The following is a 27,658-nucleotide window of genomic DNA, read 5'->3' as shown; positions in this document are numbered from 1 at the left end:
TGTAGGGATTCTGCTGATCTCAGTTAATATTCTAAACCTTTGGACGTTTGCCAAGCACCATTAAAAATAAAAAAAATGACGCATTAGGGAAGTAGGAGCAATTTTTTTATTTTGGTTTTGGTATGCCGTGAGAAGAGGTCTGACACCATGCAGGGTGAGGTACTGACAGCGATACTGAAACTGCCTGGTGACACTTGGTTATAGTTGAGAATCCACAGGAATTTACAAACCCTCTATCAGAGCTTTGGGAAGGAACAGATGAAGAATGTCTGGTGTTACATTTAGTCATAAGCTGAAAGTTCAGACCATATTTGTCAAAATGTTTGCAAAGTGTCGTGATCCGGAATGATCCCATGTCCAGTTGTGAGCAAACATGGACTCATTTGATGGTGTTCTGCTTATGCAAAGCTGATCTTGCCATACTTGTAGGGTTGTTTTTTTTTTTAAACCCAAACTGCAGCACTGTCAGTTGTTTCTGTCTCTGTGTCTTTGTCTGTTGTCCTCTTTTCTGTAGTCAGTTTACAACTCAGGAAACTTTCAGGTCTAAAAAGACAAAGTATGGGACAGTTGGGTAAACCTTTACTGTGAAACAGTCTGCCCTTTCTGCAGAGGTGTTTTAGGAGGACAGACATGTGAATGTGAGTTCCTTGTGAAGAGCTGGCTTGGGGTATCTGAGGCATGATGTGCTGGGAAAGATGTGAAAGGATTAATTTACCCAGTGCTGAAAAAATATTGGCTTCAGTTCATCCAGCAAAGTGAGGAGCAAAGCTGGGGAGATGGAGCAGGGGCTTGGTTTGACACTGGTGTTATTTGGGACTTGTCACTCACAGGGTGGGTTTGGAGCAGGAGCAGGGGCACAGGAGCGTTTCTTGACTAGTGAAGCTCTTGGAGGAGGATTTTTTTCAAAGTGAATTCTATGTAGAATCCATTTGAACAAGGGTGTTGATCACCAACCTTTCCCCGGTGCCTGCATGTAGATTCTTGTTGTTCTAATATCAGTAATCTGCTGGGGTGAGGAAGCAATATAAATAATGTTTTCAAAGCTTGCACAGCAATTAAAAAGTTACTCAAATATATATTGGGGAAGTGTTTTCATCTGCCTGTGCCAGTGATCTCTCTCAGCCACAATTATGTAGATTTACGTAGGCAAATACCAAGCCCTGCCATGTAGGGAACTGAATGTTTTTGCCATAAATGACAAAAGATCTTCCACAAAGCACCAGATTCCCTTCCCCAGCAGGTTGGCTCCCTTGCTTAGAGGGCAGAGCCTCCAGAGTCTGTTTAATGAAGTCTTCCCCCCCTTCCTCCCAGTTGTTGGCATAGAGTCCTTTCTTCAGCTGTGCATTGCCACCAACCCTTTGCTCTGTGACCCTGTAGATAGACGAGTGAGATTCCCTGCACATCTCAGTGCCCTTGGGTGGGCTGGTGGAGGCCAATTCTGAGAGACTCGTCCTGACCATCTCGTGTTGCTCCCCAGGGCTCTGCCCTGGTCGAGGTGGAGCTGTTGGGTGTTCCCAGGGCTGTCAGGCTGCTTTGGTGGCCGTCGTGTGTCGTGCCTGGCTTTGTGAGAAACAGCAGAAAATCGGTTTGGTTTTGGGTCTTTTGGATGGTCCTTTCAGAGACCCATGGCCTGGAGCCCCAGAACATGCCATTCCAGGTACTCCTCTCTCTGTTTTTAAGATCCAGGTGGGTTGTGTCACATCCTGATGCAATCACAGCACATAGTGAATGTATTGGCACATGCAGTAATGGTTATATACAGAGAAACAGCGCTTGGTGTTTTGTTTGTTGCTGGTTCTCATCTGCTAAGGTTCTTTGGGACATTTGCATTCATGAATGACTTCCTGAAACGTGCACAATTGTGCAGACCTGAAACTACAAGATGTTTGTACTTTCCCGAAGTGTATTTGATCTTCTGGATTTAGAAATTTCAACCTCACTTGAAGCTTTCAGCTTGAGATGCAGTTTTTGATACAGCTTTTCTCTAAAGGGGAGGCAGAGGAAGAAATAAATAATGGGGTCAAGGCAGACGTTGGCAGCAGACAGCACCAGAGTGAACTCCTTGGCATAGTACAGTGATTTTTGGGACTGGCAGGTGAATTGGGAGCTGGTCTGGCTCAGGGTGTATGGGGTCCTGCAAAGGTGATAGGGCACAAAGCAAATGACAAACACAAACATGATGCTGAATATATTCCGGCTGGTTTTTCTCTTGGCCACGTCTGAGCTCCTGCGGAATTTTTTGTAAGAGCTGTATATTTTTTTGGATATAGCAGTGTAAAATATGATTAGCAGAACAAAAACAACCCAGAAAATCCCTGTGCAAATGTAAGTTGTTGCTGTGTGCCACTGTCTGCCAAGCTCACTTTTAAGACCTATACATTTTCTGGAATAATCGTCTTTAGTGATTTCATTAGTTAAAATCATATTTGGAAATGATATAAGCATTAGCAACAGCCATATGATTATAGAGACCGCCTTGCTGTAGTTCACTGTGTGAACAAAGGAGGTGAACAAAGGTTTGACAATTTTGTAGTATCTGTCAAACCCTATGAGGCCGAAAAAGGTGATCCCGATGTACATGTTCATGTAGAACACAACTGCAGAGTATCTGCACACAAACAGGTTGAGCTCTGGAGGTGCAATTTCTGAATCAGCAAGGATTTTGAAAGGGAACGTCAGGCTCATGAGGAGGTCGGCCACGGCGATGTTTTTGAGATAGACAATAAAACTCTTTGTGCTGGAAACGTACAGGAAGACCCAGGCTGCCAGGGCGTTCAGCAAGAGCCCTGTGAGGAAGATGAAGGAGTAGAGCAGTGGAATGACTGTGGTAGTTACTGCTGTGCGGTGGCTGCAGTTGTTTCCCAAGGAGTCTGTGCTGGCGTTGAACATCCTACAGCACCTTCGTTCCTAGAAGCAGAGAAAGAGGATCTCAGTAGGGCAGAGTGATGCTGGGCCTTCTGTTAATTACTGTGAGTTTTCTACTCTTACTTCCAAATAAACTTGGCCTGCCTCTCAGAAATGACCACGTTCCCACACCACAGCATTCCCAGCAGTGGTGCAGAGTATTTTTCCAAGTGGTGGCATTTCACTGTCTGGTGATGTTCAAGGGCATGCTGCTGCTTTGAACATTTGCTTCTCTGTCTGACTTTAACCCATTGCCTTCCAGCCCTGGGCTGCCCCTTTCCTGGGCAGGAGTCCACGTGCTGTGAGCTGGGACTGGCACACAGGGGTCTGGTGACACAAAGGGTTAATGGGATGTATTTAAGGACCAGTTTGTATTTTTAGCACTGGTTTACCAGGAAGCGTGGGAGACACAAATACTCCTGATCAAAGTGTTCTGTAGAAACCCCTCTAATGTTAGTGAAGATGGAGATCCCCGGTATGTGCTCCCATTTCCCAACATTCCCTGGCAAGGAAGCCGTGTGTGCAGCTGGCAGTTGGCTTTCAGCTTCCAGCAGCCCGGCACACTGGAGCGTGGCCATGGGTCAGTGTAACATGGGAGCTAGAGCTGGCTGCTCAGGTCAGTCACATCTACATTTTAGAGGATCCCCAAGAAGAAACCACATCTGCTGTCTGCTTTCCTTTGCCAGAATGTCTGCAGGGGTGTATTGTCCTCTCTGGGGAGGGCAGAACATACATAGATATAAATATAATGCTGCTCTCATTGGCAAGGGCAACCCTGGGTAACTGGAAAATACGTGCCTTGTAGCTGAGAAAAACTACATCTTTTAGAGCATAGACTTTGCTGTTATCCCCAATTCCAAGTCAGTAGGTGATGTCTCTGTGGAGCAGGTTGAAACCTGAGTGCAGCCTTGCAATAACTAGAAATGAACATTTTCTCTCAAATAAGTCAAACTGTGTCCTTTGGTGTATTGTTTTCTGTCCCTCTCAGGGATGCTCTAAAGGCTGATCAGCTTTTGTGTGCTCTGGAACCTGCGTGCACGAGCGGAGTGACAGAGCAGGTGTTTTACCCTGAGCACACCCACAGCTGGCCCTCAGCCCCTGCCTGGGAGTCCTCCCGTTGGAGCAGTGGCCATCCTGTCTCTGTTTCAGTTCTAGTCATCAAGGCATTTGGTTTTGTTTGGTTGGGGTTTTAAAGGAAAAATATGGCGTGGAGAGAGGATGTTACAAGTGCCATGTGAATAGATGTGTTAGGGTTGGGAGGTAAATGGGTAAAGTTCGGGGTGATACTGCTGAAATTAGGACCTCCTGAAAAGGCACCGATAGCAAATGGCGATTTTTATTTAAATAGTAACACACTGTGTTTACAAACTATTCTTTCTGCTGTGTCCCTGTTCATTTCCTCTTGCCAGGCTGTCTCAGCAGGATCCTCTCTCTGCATGTGGTGTGTTTAGAAATTGTTCCTGGTCCGTAGGGTTTTCTACAGTGAGGAACCCACAGGTGGGTCTGCCTATGCTTGGATTTTGGAGCAGATGTTAAATGGCTTAGGAAGTTCATGAAGTATGTTTTGTGCTGAGGCATCACAGAACAAAAGATTATTTCAGAACTGTGTCATTAGAGATATTAAGTCTTAGTAAAGTCTGTAGTGTCTGTGCAGCATGGAGAACACCCCAGACAAATTTTCCACTTGATACCAGTGCATTTAGCAATTGTCTGTTGTTGAGAGGGAGCCACAGTCCAAGCCAGACTCTGGACATCTTTCTGGATCGTTGGCAAGTCCTTACCTTGTCTGCCCTGCCTGCTGTGGTGCTTTGCTAAGGGTCTGGAGCACTGTCCATCCTTGGGCATGGGGCCTCTGTTCTTGCTGTGGTTCCTGGGGGAGAGACAGGAAGATGGTCTTTTATCGTGACACAGGGCAGTGGGACCCGGCGGTGCTGAGGGGCTCCTGCAGGGCAACACCTGCTTGGACCATCTCAGAACCAGTACTCAGACAAGGCTTCAGACCTGTCAGGACTGCAGAACTGGTCAGGGGCAGAGCCCTGGAGCAGTCACATTCAACCCAAGCCCGTCAGTGCATGGGTAAGGCAGGAGGCCCCTGCTGTGCACTGCAACGTTCATCTTCATGATCAGTGTTACCTGCTCTCTGCCACCTCATCGCACTTGGCTCTTTCTGGAAGGCCTTGAGAGGTTCAGCAGGGGCAGTGAGCACTGTCCCATCACTGGCCTGTCCCCTGCAGGGTGGCTCCTGGAGCTGCTGCTGGTGTGAGGCAGGGGGTGCACGTTAGTGCCAGCTTTTGGGTGTCACAAACAGCCTTTTGTACTCAAGCAGCGGTTCTTGGCCCAGAATGCCTGGGCCAGCATAAAGTGTATTGATTTGTGTAAATAATGTCAGCTGGTTGTGCAAACCCAGCAAACTCGATCCACTGGATGAACTAGATTGATTTGGTAAAATACAGAAAAGCTTTGAACTTTCTCAGCTTGTGAATGGTGTTGTCTTGGCAAAACACACAAAAAGGGAAGTAGCATAAACCATTAGAAGTGCTCAGTCCCTTCTGAGGTCAGACTCTTGCTCTGTCCCCTGACTGTCCCCAGTAGCATTAAGGCAATTCTTGAACTTGGCTGAGAATTGTGTTACTTGGCTGGCAATTTTCAGAGTTTGTGGCTGATTTACTGAATGTAAGAATAATCTTTACAAGCTGTTTTTCTTTTATTTTCCCTATGTTTACCAAAAATTCTGTAGTACCAAGTGCACACTTGAGCTATTTACGGAAACAAATGCAGCTGCCTGATAAATAAATAAGCAATGCAATTACTGGGTCAGTGACAGTGGTCACCGTCACCAGAAATCTTTTTTGAACTGCGAAATGGAGCTAATCAGGGGAGATGATCATGCCTGATGGTATCTCTGATGTTAGGAGGAAGCTAGAGATGCAGGAAGAACAACACACACCGCAGCTATTGCAAATTGTGCTGAGTGTGCTAAAAGAAGAACCTAGTTTTAAGGTTTTGTCTCTGATGTGGTGGGAATGTTGGGACTGGGCAAACATGCAGTGCTGGCATGCTGGTGCAATGCAGTGAGAAAGCTGCTGTGGGTCTGTCTCCGTGGGGGTGTCAGAAGGGACAAGGCTCAGGAGCACAGGCTGGGAGCTGTGGGGTGCTGTCCCCACTCCCCAGGTGCCTGGCTGGAATTGCTGATCTCCTCTGGAAGGCAGTGCTTGTGGTGACCGTGGAGATATGCTGGTACATTTGATGTGTTGCAAGTTTGCCAAGAGACTAACATTTTGTTATTTACTGTTCTTACTATGCCATTTGTCATAGGGCAGTGTCTGGGCTTTAATACTTAAGAGAATAAAGGTATGCAAAATACACTGTGGGCTATTTTAGTGCCTGAAAATGGTGTGTTGGGTGGTAGTTGTTCTTGTTTGTCACAGTGGAGTGAATGTCACTGTGGCTGTGGCCCCATGAGTAGCAGTCCCTGTGAGCCTGGGGATACTGTTGGTGTGTCCTGTCTGCAGCTGCAGTTAGCAAGGGGAAGAGCAGAGGTGTGAACGGCTCTGTACACATTACCAGATCACTGTGGATCCAAACAGTCAAACTCCAGGATGCTGCAGCGAGGAGGCAGCAGTCGGTGGCCACAGGTATTGCACTGGCTGGATCCCAGGTGATGTTCTCCTGGCATGTGCTCTGCAGGACACGGCAGGAGGGCCAGCAGGTGCACAGAGCAGTGCAGATGAGGTTGTGCATTTGCTGTTAAAGCTGCAGCTCTCGAGGGCAGCGTGGGCTCCTTTGGCCACAGCGTCCGGACACCTCGAGGGCAGAATTGTATTTCTGTTTTGCAGAACCCACCAGTAATTGTTTCATTTCTTCTTACTGTCTAGCAGTCCCTATGCTCTCTTGAAATCTGAAATTCAACAGCTTCGTTTTTCTGATAAGCTAAACTTTTCATTTTCTTTTTGTTTCTGATTTTTAGACGAGGGTCTGCATTATTCTGGGCCCATAAGCTTTTAGCATTAAAAGGTTGGAGCCTGTGAAGTGTCTGTGCAAACCCTGATACTCACATGGAAACCTGGACAATGCTTTGAGCTCTTTGCATGTAGTATCATTTTCAGATCTAGTTTAAATATTAATTTATTTTGAATTAAGCCTCAAAATTTCCCCACTGAGATCCTTCCTATCTCCTAATTACCGTGTCAGAGTGGTAGATGTGAGAGGAAATGTTAGGATCAGATAAGAACAGTTTAAGAACTGAACTATAATGACAAAAATATTGTAATGAAAAGGAGACTAACCAAGAGAGATAAATAAACCCCAAGAAAAACAATGGTGAGTCAGCTGTCCTGGCAGTGCCCACCCAGCTCCTTATGCCCCTCTGCGCTGGCAGGGCACAAGAAAGCAGGAGAGTCCTTGACTTGGTGCAAGCACTGCTCAGCTACAGTTAAACCATCAGGGTTGTTCTCATTCCAAACCCAAACACAGCTGGGTACCAGCTACAGGGAAGAAAATTAACTCTGCCCTAGCTAAAATCAGGGCACTAGGTCAAGAAAACATTTTAATAATCAGTAGTTTTGTTGTCCTAAAACTGTTTTTTTTTTTTAAATTAGCAAAATGTGTTTCAAAGAAAAATTGTTCCCTTTAATATTCTAATAATTTGTCATTTAAATATTTTACTCTAAATTCTACTTCTGATGTTTTAAACTATAAGTTTTATATAGTTACAGTTCCTCAGTCATAAATTAAAACAAGAGTAGTTGCTAAGAAAAGATATTTTTCTAAAGACAGAGAAGAGGAATCCTTGCCTGTGTGTCCTCCACCTGTGCTGGCTCAGCCCCGCAGTGTGGAGTAGTTTCTGTAGTGAGTTACAACTGCTCCTTCGTGCTCTAAATTGTTAGTGGTTTGCAGAACGCGTGGATGTTCACCTTATTTGCCAATTTAAAAAATGAAATCGCAGTGGCAGTTAATTAAAAATAACCGAGGGCATTTGAGAACGTTGGCAGGGGGGCAGAAACAGGTGATGGAAGGCGGCGTCTCACCTGGACAGAAGGGAGGGATGGCACGCGTGGCTCCTCTTCAGCTGTGACACAGGGGGACAGAGCGAGCCCTTCCCTGCTGCCCTGGCACGGAAAACGGCCAGGGGACTGCAGCCTGGAAATGTTAGTTGGTCCTGGTCCTGTCCTGTCCTGTCCTGTCCTGTCCTGTCCCGGCCCCCGCGCCCCGTCCGCGCTCCCGCAGAGGCTGTGCCGGGATCCGCGCTCCCTGCTCCGGGGGGATTTCAGAGCAGATCCGGGGGGATTTCAGGGCAGATCCGCGGGGATTTCGGAGCAGATCCGCGGGGATTTCGGAGCAGATCCGCGGGGATTTCGGAGCAGATCCGCGCTCCCCTCTCCAGGGGGATTTCGGGCAGATCCGCGCTCCCCGCTCCTGGGGGGTTTCAGAGCAGATCCGCGCTCCCCGCTCCTGGGGGGTTTCAGAGCAGATCCGCGCTCCCCGCTCCTGGGGGGTTTCAGAGCAGATCCGCGCTCCCCGCTCCGGGGGATTTCAGAGCAGATCCGCGCTCCCCGCTCCTGGGGGGTTTCAGAGCAGATCCGGGGGGATTTCAGAGCAGATCCGGGGGGATTTCGGGCAGATCCGCGCTCCCCGCTCCTGGGGGGTTTCAGAGCAGAACGGGGAAGGGCTGGGGGGCCGTGCCGTGCCCAGCTGGAGCTGCAGCTGCCCGGGGCTATTCCGGGAGATCGTTGCTGAGCAGCTTCCAGCAGAGACACAAGTGCAGCTGGCACAGCAGTGAGCCGTCTGAGCGGCAGGGCTGGAGTTTGCTTTTCCTAAACTGTTCCCAGGGCTGGCTGCGACCTTTCCTGTGACGCATCCTGCCCCGAGACTGCTGCTCCATGCATGGGAGGGCTCCGAACCGGAGCCACGGGCTTTGCATGGTGCCTGCCCGGGGCGTGCTCCGACTGGGAGATGGATTCTGGGAGATGGATTCTGGGGATACCTGATGGCTCTCTGGTGGTTGGCTGGGGTTCTTTCTCTCTTTTTTTGTCCTGTTCTTTTCTTTTAATCCTAAATACCTGCTTGGCTTCCTCCTGTTCTATTGCTCCCATTAGTTTACTGGGAGGCTTTGAAATCAAGCACAGAATTAGTGAAAATGTACAGTAATAGAGAAGCTAATACCTTCTTTGTGGATGTGGGAAAGGAGTACATTCTGAGAGGGAGCTGAGGTTTGGGGAGACAAATTGAGGTTTAAATGTTTATTTTAAAATAATTGAAATATGTAAATTGTGTATCTTGGAGCTGATAAACATCTAGTGCATGACTTGAGCTCTGCTTGACAGTGTGTTACCCAAACCCTCCAGTAAATATACAATTCCTCATGGGCATTCCTTTTTGTGAGGGTTTGTCTGTATACAAGGAGGGCCCAAAGGCACAGAGAAATGAATGTACCCTCTGCTAATGTGTTGATGCCATGTGAACATCCTTTCCTTGGGGCCAGTGCATGTTAACTTGAACCTCTAGTTCCTTACTTTCTCCGAATTTCATTTTATCTCTCTCAGTGGAGTAGGGGATATCTTGAGAGGCAAAACTGTCTGTACATTTTTGTGAGCACTCTTGCCCCTCTCTCCTTTCTGAGACTCCCAGCTCAAGCTGTAGCGGTCAGTTCTTGGCTTTGGGGTGATGGGTTTGGTTGTTGGTTTGTGGCTCAGGCAGGACAGTGCATGAGGCTTCTCAGGTCTTTCCCAGAAGGCACCAGTCAGCCAGACTTTACATTTCTTTCCATCCACCCCATGGTTGTTTCTTGAAGTAAGGACAAGAGGAATAGGTCAGGTAAGGCTTTGGCTTTAAAACCTTTGGCCGTCTGAGACAGAGCTTGTAATTAATTCTAAAAAAACCCAAAAGTTGAACTTTTTTTTTTTGCTTCCCTCCCCCCCCTTATTTCTATGCTTCCTCTCCCCAGAAGCAGCAGCAGAAGCCTCAATATCCCTTTTGGGACCAGAGTTGGCTTTCACAGTGTGACCTACAGCAAACTTTTACCAGTAGCTTCCTCATCTAAGCCTAAAATTAAAATAAGCAATGTTCCATTTGTGTCCAGATGGAATCCTTGCAGGAGAGGAAGAGAAGTGCAGTTTGGCCAAGACAACTGAGTTTAAAAGAGAAATATAAAATAAAGGGTCAGAGGAACTTCTGGCAAAGCAGAATTGTCCCCCAACCTTGATGAAATCTCTGCCTCCTCTGGGTACTTCTCATTCTACATGCAGCACTCCACAACTTCTGTTGAAGGTTAGGTCATTGTTCAGAGACTCAGTGAAAGGGAAATTTGAAGAAAATAATTGAAACATTTATGAGTTCTTCCCATTATTTCAAGTGTTTGTGAATTTAGCAAAGAGCTGAGTAAGCTTTTTTTGCTGATTCATCAGAAAAATGATGACTTGAGCCTGCAGCCAACATTTTGGGTCAGACTGCCAACTTCTGTGTGATGGAAGTGGCCTTTCCTGTGGTCTGATATGGTAAATGTGTCACTGCAGGGCTGGCCTCTGCTGGGGTAACATCCATGTGTGGTGCATCTCTGGGGTTTGATTGCCTGTTTATTATTCCCTATTTGAAAGGCTGGATTTGAATGGGGAGTCTGACTTGGAGAATTCCACCTGGCTTAAAAGAGGTTCTCAGTGGTCTCTGATACCCATTTCCTTTCCTGGGGTGTCAGATCAGATCCTGAGTTGCTCTTGTGCCACCTAGAAATGGGGCTGTGAAGTTGTAAAGCAGATAAATCAGTTGAGATGGTGGCGGTTTGGATGCGTGCGGGTGCATTGAACAGCTCGGGCGTGGCACATTCCTGTTTCTAGAGGGGACATTTCTTTAGGGTAAAGTCAGAAGTTGGTATTTAGTTCTGTCACAGTCCAGTGTTGTTTTCTGTGCTTTGAAAAACGCTTTTGGAGTGTGGAACTGTTTTGAAATAAATGGAGTGGGGTCTCTGGATGGGCCATGGGACCGCACTGCTCAGGCTTGCAGCAGCTCTGTGACTCACCAACTTCATTGCCCAGGAGGAAATAAAGATAACGGTGTTTGCTTTGACTGGTGAGTGAAGAACACAGCTTTGTGTGTGTCAGTGCATTGAGGCAGAGGAGGAAAAGCTTAAAGTGCACCTTTGCACGTTAAATGTCCAAGGCTGTAAACAGCCATCCCGCGGCTGACCTGATGGGGATGTTGCCTTGTCTCCCTCACATTGTGCTTTCATCTGACAGATTGTTTTTGAAGTTTTTTTATAGTTTGGCTTTTCTGATGACAATCCTTTTACTCAAAACACAACCCAAATACAAATGAAACAAAACACTTCGTGTACTTCCAAGCTGGATACCTAATTTGAACAGTCCTGACAGACTGCTGGCAGTGGAGTTGATCAAAAGTTGTATGTGTATATGCCAGTAGTTTTATACTTTGTAATTTGAAATTCTGCTGTTGTAGGATTTCCTGTGGCATGGCTGTGCTTTTTGGTTTAAAATGTCATTCCTGGTTGAAACTTTTTTAGACTTGTTGAACTACCCCCAAGTATGTCAGTGGGAGTGCTGCCTGCAGCGAGGGAGGGCAGTGTGCGCTCTGAGGAGCATGGGCAGTCCCAGAGGAAGGGGCAGTGCAGTGTTTTCCAGTGTAAGCTGCCGTCCTGTGATGGATTAAACATTGCAGCACAGATAATTTTTTTGCAGTGAGAAGTAAGCAGTCGTCCAGGGCAGAGGATTAAGGGCTTAAGGGGCGGGTGGGGCTCCTGAGCTCTGTGTACAGCTTCACCCCGTTGAAATGACTCTGGGCAAGCACCAGGGCAAACCAAGGGGTTGCTCTGTTATACAAACATGGGGATTTTTCCAAAATGCCAGCCAGATTGAGTGTTTAAGGATCTAAAGATACTGCTGCTGTTTCCAGAGGTTTAGAAAGTAAGCAGTGCCAGAAAACCCTGCTCTGTACCAGGTACCTTTGGTGGCTTAAGAACAAACTGATAATGCATTTCACCTTCAGTCCTACAAGTCTGCTTCTTTCTCCAAAATCTAAAGTTCCCTTCTGCTGGTTGTTTTAATAAGAGAAGCTTTTTAATGCTTTGTTGGAGCTCAGGGCCTTTGTATGGTCCTCAGATCCTTTTGTATGGTGCTGCTGATGGACTTGTGTCTCAGAGCCTGAGAGGGGAGGACACTGCCAGTGTGTCAGAGCACACCTGGTGACAGAAGGGTTGGGGGTCATTTGGTCCTTCAGGTGTGGGGTGGCAGCTCTGCAGCTTTTGCTGGCAGGAGTGGGGCTGACAGGTTCTGAGCTGTGTGCTGAATGCAGGCTCTTGCACCAAACCCTGCCAGGTGTAAGAGGCATCTGCGACTGGGGATGTCATCTGTGCCATCAGCAGAGCTGCCAACAGAGGTGGCAGTGCTTCCAGCCCTGCTGGATGTGAAACCACACAGATCCTACTGGATTGGTGGCCAAGCTTGGGGAAAAGCAGGATGAACAAGACAAATATTTTACTGGGATAATCCCCCTAGAAGGCTGGCTAATTCCAAAAGTATTGCAGGACTTCTGCTTGGGGTTTTTGCCCCATCCAACCTGCCAGCAAAGCTTTTCTGCTCAGTTTTGTTCAGCTGATGAGTGGATGTCTGTGCATCCTTGTGGAACAGCCTTCTGGTGCCTTACAAGGCTGTGTCTGGAACTCACTCCCCAGGCCTGTCTGTGTTCAGATGGCACCACTGCCATCCTGATGCAGACATTCTGCCTTGGGGGGGCCTGAGGGGCAGCAGGGTGCTGAGGGATGAGGCTGTGCTGGTCTGAATTAGAGAATGCTTCATGTGGGATTTGATCAGGTAATTTACCAAGGCTTTCCTGCAGCTGTTGCTCTTGTCTTTCAGCCACAGACAGTATATTTCTAGTTGGTCATTTTGATTTAAAAGAATATCTATATAATTTTTCCAATTTCTCCCATGGCTCTTTCTCAAAAGACAATGATGTTTTAATTACCACATTTCTGACTTCAGAGTCTTATATTCTACATCTGTAACCTTTTCAGGAAATAGAGAACTTCTGATTTCCTTTTGCTCACAAGATAAACAAGCTCCCAAAACTGCACAAATAACTCCTTTACATTTTCTTCGTTCTATTTTCAGCTGATTTATACATTGTCCTATTCGCTCTACTATATTTGTTCTCATCCTTCCAACATTTCTGGGCCTGTTCTATCCCTTCCTGGGTCGGTGCACACTTGTATCTCTGCAATAATTTACCCATGGCAATGCTGCCACTGTCAGTTTAACGTTGCAAGAACACAGCTCTAGGTGTGACACCAGGTGGACGAACGGTCTGTGAACTGTAGGTCTGGTCACATTCAGAAGAGCCATTTGGGGTCATGAATAGCACAGGTTGTTGAATGCAACAGATACAGTTCTTTTAGATTACTGGTGATGAATACATTAACTGCAGAGCAGCTCTATAGAACACTATCAACACAATTGCAATCACAAGTTTGATATTTGGCAGCACTTACCAAATGATGTCTCTTCTGGGGAGGGTGAGGAGGACACACTCGTAGATCTGACCCAGCAATTTCATTGAATTCTCATCCCCCAGTTAGATGCAAAAGTGGGGTTCCTTTGTGCCTTATGAACCACTCCTGTTTAAAGTGCAATGGGATTGTGGTCCAACCTTCTGTTCCTTGTGGGTATGTTGTACAGAATATTTATAGGTAAGTGGTGGACTGAGTTTGAACAAAGCATTTCTGGGTAACACAGACCACGAGACCTCCATCCTGTTTTCATGTCTGCACCATGGGCTCCATCACGTCCTGAGTTCTGCACTGTCTGCCCCGTTTTGTGCTTCCAGCACCAATGCCTGGCTGGGTGAGCCCGTTGTGCCCACGCTGGTCACAGTTCCCTCTGCTTAATCCATCAGGAGAGCCTGGTGAGTGCCAGTGCAGAGACGGATTTTAATTGGTTTTTTTAGAACTTTGGGTGGGTTTAATTTCTTTTTTTAGGATTCCTGTGAAGCTGCACTGGTGGAAAGCCACAGGAAATGTCATTGTTAGAGAAACCTCAGAAGGAGAGGGTATAATGTATGTAGTGACAAAAGTCCTGCACCGGTTGAGGTCTGGAGCTGGCTCTGAGTACGAGTTCAAATCACACTTCTGCCACGATAACCCCCTGGCGTGGAGAGTTCTGACTGGACTATTCAATCAGTGTATGTGAAATGGAATTAAATTTGAATTGCAAACACTGCAGTGCAAAGTTTACTGAATGAAAAAAACCCCAAGTGTCCGTGAATTGTTCAGTTGTTCAAGTATTGCTCTTTACATTTTCGAGTCAGATCTGCTGTTGTGTTTCCAGCCAGAAAACTGTGTTTCCTGTTAAAAATGGTACTCTGGGACTGCACAGCCACAGTTTTACATCTGTGTCTGCCCTGATGTGGCTCTCTGAAATGACAGTGTAGGTTGGGGCCTGAGACTTTCCCTACAAACTTCCTTGTACCTTTTTTCTTTCGAGATGGACTTTTAAGGACCAAAATTCCGTGTCAAATCTGGACAAATTAAATATAGTTATCTGGTATTTGGGAATTGGGATGTTGTTGCATAATTCATTTTTAGCCCTGGGAAAATATTTCACAAGCAGCATCTTCAAAGAGCTGTTTTATATGTGAGTGTGTGGGCAAACCAGTGATGGGGGATTGTCACAGATACAGCCTGTCAGATAAAGTAAACTGCTTCTGGGGTGATTTTCCAGGGAAGTGTTGTCTGCATACAAGTTGTCAGGCTGCAGAGCAGGGGCTGAGCTTGGCTGCCCTGTGTGCTGGGAGTGTGTGACTGAGTCTTCCCTTCCCAGATTTCATCTGGATGCCCCACTCCTGGCACCACCCTTTCCAGAAACAGTTGATTGCTTTATCCCTTTAGTCCCCTGGAAAGGGGGGGACCATTCTTCAGGCTGTTCTTTGAAGGTTATGACCCCAACACCTGAGTGTGATTGCTTTGGGTAATAGTTTTTTTGGTGTAAAGTTCTTATTAGGGATCAACAGTACTGTCTCTCCTAGGAGGAAATCCTGTGTAAATCCATCCTTTAGCTAAAAAATCAGTGGGTAGTGGGAAAGGTGGTGTGTGTGCATGCTGTCAGGAGGGTACACAGCAGCTGAAGGGATGTGGCTGCCCCTCTGGGGGTGTTTTTGCCATCCCTGCACTGCACCATCAGCTCCACGCTGTGCCAGGGCGGATCCTGGACCCTGCACACCTGGTCTGCCATCTCCTCACCTGCCCTTGGTGTCCCTGGCTAGGGACACACAGGGATTTTTCCACTGAAGTGGCTCTTTGGGCTCTGCTGGTGTTGTGTGGGAATTCCACCATCGACCTGGGAAAAGGTCACTGTGAATTTAACACAGGAATTGTCAGGCACAGTTTAACAAACCATAAACCCTCGGTGCTTTGCAGTTGTAAAAGGGAGACCAGAAGCACTTGGTCTTGATTTACTTTAACCATATAAGACCTAAGAGGAAAGTCTTTGGTTAGGAATGTCTGTGTGCAGAACTAAATATTATCATTCCATTCAATTTACTGCTCGTGGGAATTTAAACTCTGACACCCAGTCCCAAAATGGTTCTCTTAACGTGGATTTGTATGTGCATGGACCCCTTAGGCTGCAAAATGGCAGATTTCATCCCAGAACTAGTCTTTGAGGGTGTGTGAACAGTTTTCTACAGAGCTTCTGAGGAAACAGGGTTTATCTGTGGTATTTTAGCCATTTAAAGTATTTTTATTTAAAGTAGGGTAAATATCCAAAATATTCTGTCTTCCTTTCCAGAAATGTTCTCCCCTGGACAGTGTAAGTAGTTTTATAATACTTTCATTAATTCAAATATTATCATACTTACGTTTCAGCTTCTTAATTATTCATGAAACAAAATCTAAACCTAAACTAGCATTGTTAAAAAAAAAAAAAGAAAAAAAGGAAAGAATTCTTGTTTCAGCAGAAAACTTAATCAAAGATGTTCTGGTGCAGAATCTAATCTTGTTATTTGAGTGCCTAATTTTCAGGGTTTTCTTGTCAAACACTTTTTTCCTGTATTGAAGGAAAGTCCTTCTCTATGTAAGGCACTGACTGATGGACTGTTGCCATCTCCTGCCTGTGCAGCTGCACTGCATCGCGGGGCTGGCTGTGAGCAGGGATTGCTCAGGGCACCTGCCTGTTCCTGACAATCTGCCCAGGAACCTGTGCCACCTTCTCCCCTCCCATTCACTTACCACCATCCCCTGGACCCTGGGGATGCTGACCCCTCCTGTTGGATCCTGCTCTGAGGTCAGAGCATGTCTGTCCTGGCTGGAGCCTCCTGCAGCTCGGGGTTATTTCCTGAGCTGAGACAGCCTTACGTTGGCCTTTAAACCAACCAACCAACTGACCTCCCAAAACAGCCCCAAACCTTCCTGGAGTGAGCCTGATCCCTGTGGGGATGGGATCTGAGATGGATGTTGGTAAGCTGAACATGTCTGCACATTCCTTAATGAGGCTCCGTGGTCAGATACTCAAAGAGACATTTTATTTACATGATATACAAACAGTCTCACAAATGAGCAGAGTCTCTGTGATCTGTGACCACTGATGTGCCCTCAGACATCAGTGTATTCGTGGTAGATGCGCACCTCTGATCTCCTGACGCTCTGGAGGGACCTGATGCTCTCACTCCTGGTTCTCATGTTGGATTTCCTGAACAGCCTTCGTGAGAACGATCGACACATGAAAAAGTAAATGATTGGGTCCAGACAGACGTTGCATGCGGACAGGAACAGCGTCATTTCCTTACAGTAATACAAAATTCTATGTGCAGAGTCATCTAAAATTTTGTCCAGGTGACTAAAAGTAAAGGGTATCCGACACAAATGATAGGGCAGAAAGCAGGTGAAAAACACAGCCACGACAACCCTTATGCTCTGGTTGTGCTTCCGCTTTCGGCTGGACGAGCTGATGAACTGCTTGCTGGATTTGTAAATGTACCTGGAGATGGCAATGTAGCACCCTATCAGCACGATCAGCACCACTACGAACGTGCAGGTGTTGATGTAGATGACAGCCGAGTGCCACTTGACCCCCAGGGGGGACTTCAGCTTCAGGCAGTCGTCGACGTTCCTCCTGGTGGGGTAGCCGTTGGTGAGGATCAGGTTCGGCAGCGCCAGGAACGCCATCACCACCCACACGCAGGCCGACAGGATCTTGGTGAAGGTGATGCTGTACATCCTGGAGTCCCCGAAGGGCTTCACCACCTTCAGGTAGCGGTCGATGCTGATGAGGCCGAGGAACACGATGGTGGTGTACATGTTGGCGTAGAACAGCACCGTGGTGTAGCGGCACAGGAAGGAGTTGAAGTGCCACGGTCCCAGCCGCGAGTCCTGGATGATCTTGAACGGGAACGTCAGCGTCATGAGCAGGTCTGCCACCACGATGTTTTTGAGGTAAAATATGAAACTGGTCTTGTTTCTGATGTGGAAGAAGATCCACACTGCCAGGCCGTTCAGCAGGAGGCTGGCCAGGAAGATGACAAGGTAGAGCACGGGCAGGACGATGGTGGTGAACTCGTCACGCGTGGAGTTCCCCGGGGAGCTGGCGTTGGGCGAGGTGCTGTTGTCTGGGCTGAGGTGATGGTCTGTGGGAAGGAGGGAAAAGGAGTTTTTAAAGCTTTTTCTGGTGTTTTTACAATTGGGACCGCTTTAAAATTGCCCTCTCTGAAATGTGCTCTCTCTGGGCAGGGCAGAGGCTGCTTGGGTGAACCAGGAATCAAAACTGCAGGTTGTCAGCCCTTGGCTTTCCTGACAAAATATGACTTGTGAGCTGAGATGATGTTTGTCAGGAGTCAGGGCTCTGGAAAGACTCCTCAGGCCTATCGAAGTGCTCATTTAAAACTTGGTTTACTTAAATGTGTTTAAAAATCACAGTCTCTGGGGGATTTGAATATTTCATGTGTAAATGTTTGTGAAAAAAGTTCAGACTTACAAACTCTGTCATAAAATGACAGTACATTTTGTTTCATGCTGTTTATCCTCTGACCTTGGCTGGCAAGGCAAACCAGGCTGGCCCCTACTGAAATGACTTATTTCTTTCAAATGTTGGTAGGAACTGACAGTAACAGGGTAAACACTTCTCAATCATTTATACTTCCATTGTTATTTTACCTGGCAGTTTTCCATAGGACAAATTGTACCCCATCCTTTGTGCTGCTGTAGGTTTTCAGCTGAAATGCTCTTCAGAAGTCCCACTGGCAGCTGTGGATCCAGGATGCAGCAGGGCCTGTGCCAGGACGATGTTCTGGGGAAAAAAAATCCAAATTAAAGCAGAAGAGCCCACCTTCCCCTCCCTGACAGGGAGAGGAACTTTGTGAAAGGAGCTTCCTCTGGAATTCCCAGTGAGGGGCTGAGGCATGTTGAGGGCTGATCTCTGGGTACTGCACACTGGTTCTGCTGTCAGGGTCTTCATTGCCCCATCCCCACTTATTTCAGTGATGAAGACCAAAGAGTGGGATTGGGTTTTTTTTTTTAAATTTATCATCTCTCACTTCTTGAAGTAAAAAACTGCATCCATAATTATGAGATAAATGTATATTACTTCCTAATGTATCCCCCAAGTTGGGTTGGAAGTGACAGTTTGCTGTTCCTTTCTGATGGTTTGGATGAAGCACATCAGAACCTGGCACATGGGGAACACTCAAAGCTGCAGGACCTCACCTGTGCCACGATGGCATCACAGTGTTTGGCATTGTTCAAAGGGGTTTTGCAATACCAGTTTGTAAGGCTGTGCCCCAGACTGGGCTTTCTTTTACCGGTATGCAAATGCAGTAATTTTTCTGTGCTTCACTTTCTGCTTACAAGTTTTGATAGGAAAACTGGCAAAATGGTTGGGATCTCAGCAGTCCCGCCAGCCCTGACTGCTCCCATGGGAACGTGGAGATGATGGAATTCCTGCAGCCCTCTTAAAGATCTGAACCTGTTTTTAGGTGCCATCCCCTCGTAGAACCTCACTGCGTGGCACTAGATGGCACCAAAGCAAGTCACTGAGTGTGAAAGCATCAGTAAAAACTTCAATTCCGGTATTTTAACCTTTTTATCAGTCTGGCTTCTTGCCTGGCACTGTTGGCTCTGACAGTAACGATACTGTCAGGGGTGTTGTAGGTATTTTGTTTTCTCTAGGTCTGAGCAGCAGTTACCCATCATGTTTTGCTGTTGTGGAGGATTTGCAGCTCTCCTTTCTGCCCAGAAGGCACCCAGATCAAAAGAATACGTGATTTTGTGAAAAGATGCATATCTAACTCCTTATGCAAATAAGGTACTTATTTCCCTGCTTTTCAGAGCTCCTTTTAAGTCTGCGTAATTCCTGGTCCCTGGAAAACTCCTCGTTCTCAGGCTCTTCAGGCAAGTGCTATCCTAAATCCTCAGTCCAGAGAAGTCAGTGAAGCCTTGGATGTGTTGCCTGGGATTCGAGGGAGAGCAGGTGGTGGCTCCTGTGTCCCCGAGCTGAGCCCTGTGAGCAGCGCTCTGTGCTGGCACCGCTCTGTGCTGGCAGCGCTGAGCTCAGCAGAGCCTTTGGGACCTGCAGGGGCTGGAGGAGAGAGGCAGCATCTGCAGCCACCTGCCCTCGTTGCACACTGAAGGTGTCCGTGGTGCTGCTGCAGTTTGGAGCTTTAGAGGCTTCACCAGGCAGGTCTGTGCAGAGCTGCAGGGAAGGACTGGCGTGGGGGTCCTGCTGCACAGGCTGCTCGTGTGACAGAGGGTGGGATGCACAGCCACAGTCCTGCTCAGACTCACCGGCCGAAGGTGTTTCCGTGGTTTCCTGCCTCAGTCTGCCAGGCTGAGGGGTGCTGTGCTGGGCAGGGCACTCAGCAGAGTGCCTTTGTTGCTCACATGCTGGGGTAGGTCAGCAGGGCTTGTCTTTGTCACAGCTGGCGCATCCCTGTGCTCTGGTTCTTTCTGATAAACACAACTACATTGCAGAAGAACAAAGTTACCCTATGTAGAGAATTCGCTGTTTTTCATGTATTCTCTTGCAACAGGAGATGAAGACTGTCTTCTCTTTAAGGAGTGTTTTAGGTATTTTGTAATTGCTCACTGACTGTGTATTCTGATAGTGGATTTTTTTACTTTTTTGAATGTGGTATTTCCGTGTTCAGCAGGACTGGCTTTCCTCTCCTTGTCCAGTTCCATGGACACTTTTCTCACCCAATTTCACCTGAAGCAGCTGTCTCAGTCTGCTATACAAATATATTCTGCTTGGATGGCTTTGAAGATGCACTAGAAGCTGCTCCTTTATTCAAGCAGCTTTGTAAACCAGCATACATTTTACTTCTTGTAGCTTCTGCACTTGGTTGGTGGTTGATGAGGTAATCTCGTGCTGCTGATGTGAACAGACTGGTTTATGTGCATGACTGTAACCTCAGAGAAGAAATGAAATAACAGGCTGCATAGCAGACTTCAGTGTCAGGTGGGCAGGGAATGACTATAAAGATTTTCTAGTGACTAAGACTTGAAGTTGCCTCCCTGTTTAAAGCAACTGTGTAGCCTCAAATCTAATTGCTCATTCTTCATCTAATTTACAACTATTTAAAATCAGAAAACTCTCTTTGCGACCTAGACCAACTATTCTGGGTCATGGAGCTGCAGATGATGGTTTTTATTTGAACACAGAACTTGTTGATATGTGGCTTTTTGCCAGTCCCTCTGCATTCATCACCATAACATTGGATAAATGACAGAGTTAATGTAGCCATAGACATGTAAGGCAGATATTAAATCTGCTCTTGGCTGGCTACAGTCACGTTCTTTTCTGTTGCCTGTCAGAAACGAACTAAGGAGTTACTTGTAAAGATTTAGGGGCAAAGCATTGGTGCAGGCGTGCATGGAGCTGCTGCAGGGAGAGACACAGAGCCTGTGTCACTGCCTTCTGTGCCAGCCTGCTCCTGTCCTGCATTCCCTGAGACCCCTGAGCCCACTTCTGCTCTGCATCCCTGATCAAGCCTTGATGCTGTGCTTTCCTTTGCCTGCATCTCTTTACCCTCCTCAGTGCTTTGCCTTGTTCTCTACAAGCCCAGGCCCAGTAACTGGGGCACTGCCACCCTTCCCTTCCTCAGAGGCCTCTGTCAAAAATGGTCCATCTCCCTTTTGGGAAAGGTGTATGTTAATGTGCTGGTAACGCACAGTGGAATAACCTGAAATTCCTGTTGGAATTGCTTCTTACATCAGTGAGTTACACCTCTTGCTCTCTCATGCTTTGCACACTCCATTGGATTGGGGTTTTTGTAGCCAGCACATCCCAGTGCTTGGCCCTGCCTGGGGTAGGGTGGGAGCTCCTGGGGTGCCCCTGCTCAGCCCCGCTCTGGGAGTCCCCAAGTGCCCACTCCTGTGTGCCCACTGCTGCTGGCTGAGCCTGGGGGTGCCCAGACCCTGTGTGCCAGAGCCAGCCGGTGCCTGTCCCTGCTCCCCTCGGCTGGGGACAGGGTGGGAAGAGCCCTGGGTACTCTGTGCCCTTGGCCCTGCTGTCCCTGACTCCAGGATGAGGCAGAGGGATGTGCAGCTGGCCCGGGCTGGATCCCTGTGCCAGGAATGCTGCCTGCTCGCTGGCTGAGAGGAAAGGACTGGTGTGGAACTGTCTCCTGCTGCAGCTTACGATGCCTGTCTGCTCAGTCATGGCCAGAAACAGGAACCTGTCTCTGCTCAGCAAGCTGCTCATCTTCTCCAGCGTCTGGCATAAAACCCCCTTCTGGGTTTTCAGGTTCCTCCTTAAACTTCCCCTAATTTCCAGCCTCCTCTCACGTGTCTGGGAGCAGCACAGCATCCTGCCCTGGCCCAGCTGCAGTGCTGCTGGCTTCCCTCTGCTGGGGCAGTTTCCTGTGTCTCCAGGATCCTGTTCTGTGCCATCCATTTGTCTTCAGGAGGAGACAGGTGAGGCTTCAGGTGGAGGTCAGGGCACACAGCTCCCTGAGCTGACATCCCTGTTGGAATGCCCGTGGGAGCACTGTCCTTCTGCTCCACCACACTGGGACGTGCTGCTGATGGGGACACTGTCCCCACATTCACTGTAACCTGCAGAGCCCCCAGATACAGGCACTGACTGACAGGGTGGGTTGGTCTCTCCCTCCTCTGGCTGTGACAGCTGGAAGTGCCACATGTGGCTCCAGCCTGGGCTGGATGTACCTGATGTCAGAGCAGATAGCTCAGTGTGCTCTCTCCGCTGTGCCTCGGTCTCCTGCTGTGTCACAGTGACATCTCACAGCCTGTTTGTGCCTGTAACTCATTTTACAGGTGTGGCTGCACTGGGGTAGCACAAACCTGCATTTGAAAATACCATCTAATATGCAAAATTCTCATTTTGGGGGAATATGCCCTTAGGATAATGTGATTTCCTTGCTTTTAAAAAATAATTTAGACAGATCTAATTTTCTCAAAACCAATTTTGGAATATTTTATCCAAATGTAACCATTAATTTTTTTCTCATTTCAAGTGCATCATTACAGCCCATATTATCCCCTGCATGGGGATGCTACCTGTGCTATCAAGTTCTTACTTTCTTCATCTCCTGAACACATCAAAAATTCAAGGATTGTGTTACATCCTTTGAATCAGATTTTCTATGCAGAGCTTACCAAATCTAGTAACTATTGTTCATTGTTACCATAAGACTTTTGTAAGCTTCTTGCAGAGCCTAAAGCTGCACGAATTCCCTTTCCTCTGGCACAGGCACCGTGGTTCTGAGATGATGCTGAAGGAATTCTCCCCATCCCTTGCTGCATTAATGACCAGCACGTGCAGCGTTCCTGGCCCAAAAGCAGCAGGTAACGTTGGCAGCTGCTGTGGGTCTGCTCAGGTGTGCTGGGCCATGCCCTTTGCTGGCCAAGGGCCTGTGTGCAGGAGGGGCTCTGAGGGGAGTGTTGTAGTGCCAGAGTACAGCTCCACAGCTCCCATGGGCTGCAGTGGCTTTTGCAGGAGGAGTTAGGAGAGATCTGCCGACAGGACTGCTATCACCTGGGCAGCAGCTGAGTGGCTGCTCTCAGTGCAAGAGGAGCTGGGTTGCAATTGCTGGCTGCTCTTTTTTTGGTGATTTTTCTTAAAAAAAAAAAAAAAGAAAAAAAAAGAGTACAAGGCAGAGGTTGGCAGAGCTGGGATAATGAATGTTTTCTCAGTAAGGCAGTCTCTAATCAGCAAGGAGGAAAGGATTATCTCCAGAATGTTTCCTTCGCTTCTTTCTAGAAGATGCTGCTGCCATTTTTTTCTGGTTGTACAGAAGCTGCTGGCAGAGGGAGCTGTGCTGCAGCCCTGTCCAGCTGTGCTGCAGGGAGGCTTTCCTTGAACCCCCCCCATCAAGAATGTGCCCCATGAGATGCAGTTCCAGCGTGCACCCTCAGCAGGGTCAGGTGTACGTGGAGGTCCCAAAGCTCCTGTGCAGGTGAGCAGGTGGGTCCTTGGTAGTGCCAACTGCCAGTGCCATGAGCCACTCCTGCTTCACTCTGCAGCCCACCAGCAGGGCCATGGCTTACTGGGGTGCCAGGCTCGATTTGTTGGAGCTTTTTGCTGAAAATATCAGCTTTTAGGTTTGATTATTGGTATTGTGCAATGAAAAACATTAAGTGAAAAATCTCGTAGTGACACTTTTAAAAGAGTCAAGATGTTGTCTGGGGCACAAAGACAAAACTGCAGGTGTGTGATTGGTAGCATTGCACCTTCATCCTTTGGAGCTCTGGCTGTTGTGCATCTATCAGGTCCCTCAGGGGACCCTGTGAGAAAATATCCTGGGAAATCATCATAACTACTGGTATGTGCATGTAGCCAGTGCCATTTAAACCTTTCAGTAATTCCAGTCTCACTTCCAGGCATTTTACTTGGCATTGAAGCAGCTGTTTTTTATATGCAATCCTAATTCACATCACAGAAGGACCAAAAAATCCTCTTCTGCTGTTGTCAGCCTTTTACTTTGGGCTCTGGTATATCCTACTGTGGCACAATCAACTGTGTGAGCTCCTTGCAGCAGCAGCACTGCTTGAAAGAGGAAGGAAAAGGACAGGGGGATTTTGGGGTACATCTGGGAGAAGTTCTGCCTGGTGCAACCCTGGTTTTTCATGCACAGCCCAGAGAGTTCCCCCACTCTGCTGCTCTCAGAATGAACAGTCCCAGGGCATTGGGTCCTGGCTGTGAGAGCTGCTGCTTCTCCTCCCACCCAGCTCTGGCTGCTCTTGGCTCTTTGGACAGCAGCAGTGGCTGCTGCTGTGGTGAAATGATAGAAGGTGACAGAAGTCCAATTTCTATTGCTCAGCATCAGTTATCCCTTTCATATGTCACTGACATTTCCTGAGGAAAAAACAGATGCGGTGGTTGCTGCAGAACCTTGTGAGGTTCGTTGTTAGTAGGTTGTGGAACTCAGCTCCTGGTAACTGACAGTGTGATGTTTTAAGATGTTATTGGATTTTTTATTTTGGAAAGGGCTAAGATCGATGAAAAGCAGGAATTAATCTTGCCTTCTTCCTCTAATGCTTTCCTGGCAGCCCTGGGTTTGGTGTCTGCTGCAGCCTGGGCTCCAGCAGAGCTGACAGCTCTTGGTGTGTGTCAGGTGCAGATTCACTCAGTTCCAAACTGTCAGTAAATGCTGCACAGTTTAATTGTAAGGCTGCAGTCGTATCACAGGGGGCTCAGCTGTCATCTCCTGGTGCTCACTGGGTCAAAGAGGAGGTTCTTTGTGAACTTTGCTGTGTGAAGATGAGCAAGGGACTTGTCACAAAATGAAGAGGAGTGTCCTCCCTCAGTGGTTCCTGGTCTGGCCCATACAAGGCTCTGTGCCGAGGGGGGTGGACAGGAGCATCTCAAGGGCTGCGTTGGTGTTGGACACGCTCTGGACGGTGCCTCGCTGCCCCTGTGGTGCTCATTGCCTGTCTGTGTCCCTGGCTCAGCTGTGGGGCCAGGGCACTCCCACACCCCATGCCCTGGAGCTCTGGAGCTGCAGCCGCTGGCAGGGGTGTGTGTGGCGCATGATGGGGTGCAGGTGCTGGGCGAGCTGGTCTCCCCGCTCCCTCCCTGCCCTGGAGGGACCCTGGCAGCCTGGGAGGGAGCAGAGGGTGAGACACTGGGCTGAGCTGGGACAGGCAGCCCTTGCTGGGGAGGGAGAATGGACCGATGGCTGATGCTGCTGAAAATGGGCTGCTTTTCTCTTCCACCTCCCTAATGCAAACAGATGGTTTCAATGTCTGAGGTCCGGACACACCTTTTGGCCTCTCTCTCCTCTCCTCCCTCCTGCAAGAGCTGGGGGTTGTCCCAGGTTCTTTCAGCCCCCCTCAGGAGAGGGTCTGTGGGGTGCCCAGGGTTGCTGGCCCACCCACAGAGGGAGGTGAGGAGAAGGTTTTCGTAACGGAGAAGCATCGGTGGCTTCCGTGTGCTTGGGGCCGGTGCCTGGGAGTGAATCAGTAACGCCAGCCAAGGGTTGCCTGAGTTTCCTGGTTTCCCTTTTTAAAGGTTGCAGAATCTACTTTAAAAAGATGGAAAGAAGTGTGAAATGCTCCCAGTTTACAGATGGAGCACATGTAAGGAGAGGGCAGGTGGCTGCAGCCCCTGCAGAGCACAAACAAGTCATTTTTTAACACAGACCCTCGAGTCGCACTGCTCCGTAACCAAGAACGTTCTTTTCAGGCTGAAATCCCCTTAAAAGACAAAGGTTTTTGCAAGCACCTTAGATGTTTCCCAAGCTGTGAGACTCACCAGATCTACAGTCTGTAAGTTGCTCATTCGGAGCTATGTGGTTTTTCCAGTGAACCTGACAAGTTTTAACATGACCTGAGTGAACTACGAAGGAAGAGAACCTTCATTCTGTTAATATAGTGAAGAGAACTCAAGTTTGCTTTCCTGCACTGAAAAAGGTGACAAGGATTATGGTATAAACCCTTTCATAGCAAATTCAGATTTTGTAGTTACTGAATCCTACTTTATGCGAATTAAGCTCTGCCAGGAAGCGAGTTACTGGAACCGTGGACCCACCTCACTTTGAGTTGTATCTTAGAAGGAAAGATTTAGTAGAAGCCCATTTTTTTGCCATTGGGAATAAGGTAACAAGCACCGTGTCAAGAATGAATAAAAGGTTGGTAAAGTCATGCTATTTTGAGACCTTTTCATGCTTTCAATTGATCCGATATTCAGTATGTGGTTCCCAGTCTGGTTTTCAGCAACTGTGTCTTAATTCCTGTTGTGTTTTCACTCAAGGGTGGTTAAGAGCAAGTAGAGTCACTGAACAATTTATCGAACGCTTCCCGACGGTCAGAGCTCACTTACCTGTCACCATCGTCGCCTTTGGCTTGTCTCGGAGCTGCATCCCCAAAGTGCCTCAGACTCCTCCAAAACGCGTCTCGAAGCTACAGTAGGCAGGAGAGGATTCCCTGGGAGAAGGTAGCTGAACGAACCATGTCTGGCAGTAAGGTTTTTGGCTTCTGATGGCTTTTTTTTTGCGATACCCGATCAGAGAGTCAAAATTCCCCTGGCCAGGAGCAACTGGAGCGACTGGCTTTCTCATTCCCGGGAATGACTCACATGCCAGGGTAGGTGAGCGCGCTCCCGCTCACTTCCTGGCTCCGGAGCAGCTGGGGCGCCCGGGACGCAGACGGTGATTCACCTGGGAGGTGGATTCGTGCCGGGGAAGGCAGAGCCTTGGCGTGCAGTGGTGCTTCGCTGCAGCCCGTGCTGCCCTGCCTCTGCCCTCTGGGGCAGGCAGGGGCTGCAGGGTGAAGTGGATTTAACGTGATCCTGAAAAATCTGGCGCTGGAGAGATGCAAATATTCGTTAATTATTAATTTGACTGTATTTAGACATCCTTAGTGCTGTGCTCTGAACGGATCCTCTCTTCCAAACAGCATTTAGGATCAAAGCAGAATGCTAAGTCTGTCACTCAGTATTACAGCTGAAATGACTGGAGTGTCTGTTTCCTGCTGTGATGATCCCTAGGACTGCCTGAGCCCGCTGCCTCTCACAGCCTTGCCTTCAGTGGTCCTGGCTCTACACATGCTTACAATCAGGCTATTTAGTGCCTTAAGAGCATTGAAACAATCATGGGACAAAATTGGGACAGTTCTGTTGGGACAAAATTCTGCTTTGTGTCAGTGGAAGATCAAGTGGGTAATTTTCTATTTCTGTCACCTTCTTTAAAAGAAAGGAAATACCCATCTCCCTTGTTAGAAAGTAGGAGAAAAGAAAAAATAATATCACTGTTCTGAGAGCAGTGGCTGCTGAGGCCCTTCTCTGCGTGTTCTCTCTGCACTTCTCCATACACATTTTTTTATTTTTTCCCTGAAGATCTGAGGGACTGAGCCCCCAGCCCCTCTCTGCTGAGACCAGACACCCCTCTGCTTAATCCCAGGTTTCCACAGTGGGCAGACTGTAAAATTCCCTCTTGCCTTGAGTTAGGCACAGTCACTAATCACAGGAGGCTTCTGGCACAGCTCGCCTTTGAAGACAGGCTTTTGCAAGGCAAAGCAGACCATGCAGATGAAGTTGTAGGAAGACGGGTCCACTCTGGTGTGTTTTCGGTTGGCTGTCCCTTGTGCTTCAGAGTTTGGCAGGTGCTTCTGTTTTGTTCCCCTTCCAGCTGCTTGTTGGAGATAGGAGACCGAAAATCAGAGGGTGTGTAGAGGGTTTGTACCCTCCTGGAACAACCTGCTTGACACTTGTGCTGTGCAGGAGAGCGTGTGCTCTGGAGCTGAGTGCTGGGCTGGGGAGCCCAATTCCTGCATCCTGGCAGTGGAGCCCAGTTCCTGCATCCTGGC

The 27,658-nt window shown here is 48.0% G+C and overlaps 3 protein-coding genes across 4 annotated transcripts in view; 1 reads left to right on the top strand and 2 right to left on the bottom strand.

Moving 5' to 3' along the window:
- The window catches only part of MED12L (mediator complex subunit 12 like), a 93,815-nt gene that overhangs the window by 26,911 nt on the left and 39,246 nt on the right, over window positions 1-27,658 (top strand). The gene's annotated exons all lie outside the window — the stretch shown is intronic.
- On the bottom strand, window positions 1,786-7,966 carry P2RY14 (purinergic receptor P2Y14). The gene is made up of 3 exons (XM_027891884.1): window positions 7,932-7,966; window positions 4,686-4,774; window positions 1,786-2,907 (listed from the first exon to the last, which is right to left on the bottom strand). The coding sequence occupies exon 3, from the start codon at window positions 2,887-2,889 to the stop codon at window positions 1,876-1,878; it is 1,014 nt and encodes a 337-aa protein (XP_027747685.1). The 5' UTR covers window positions 2,890-2,907; window positions 4,686-4,774; window positions 7,932-7,966; the 3' UTR covers window positions 1,786-1,875.
- GPR87 (G protein-coupled receptor 87) lies at window positions 16,496-18,086 on the bottom strand. Of its 2 annotated transcripts, none has more exons than XM_027891878.1 (2): window positions 18,053-18,086; window positions 16,496-17,535 (listed from the first exon to the last, which is right to left on the bottom strand). In XM_027891878.1, exons 1-2 carry the CDS (start codon window positions 18,084-18,086, stop codon window positions 16,496-16,498), a joined length of 1,074 nt encoding a protein of 357 aa, XP_027747679.1. The 2 variants fall into 2 exon arrangements, with proteins under 2 accessions (XP_027747679.1, XP_027747680.1); XM_027891879.1 differs by having other exon boundaries at window positions 16,496-17,526.

The sequence above is a fragment of the Empidonax traillii genome, unplaced genomic scaffold (assembly GCF_003031625.1).
Source record: "Empidonax traillii isolate 1590-97213 ecotype Southwest subspecies unplaced genomic scaffold, ASM303162v1 scaffold334:size599637, whole genome shotgun sequence".
Taxonomy (NCBI): domain Eukaryota; kingdom Metazoa; phylum Chordata; class Aves; order Passeriformes; family Tyrannidae; genus Empidonax; species Empidonax traillii.
The sequence above is the reverse complement of the archived record's forward strand: the minus strand, read 5'-3'. Positions and strand labels throughout refer to the sequence as shown.

Bases quoted from the DNA above. Each gene is read 5' to 3' on its own strand.
- GPR87 (XM_027891878.1), bottom strand. From the start codon at position 18,086: ATGGGGTACAATTTGTCCTATGGAAAACTGCCAG. The intron at 17,536-18,052 runs GTAAAATAACAA...CCTTTTCCCTCC, and splicing joins GTCCTATGGAAAACTGCCAG to TTCCCACAGACCATCACCTC.
- P2RY14 (XM_027891884.1), bottom strand. From the start codon at position 2,889: ATGTTCAACGCCAGCACAGACTCCTTGGGAAACAACTGCAGCCACCGC.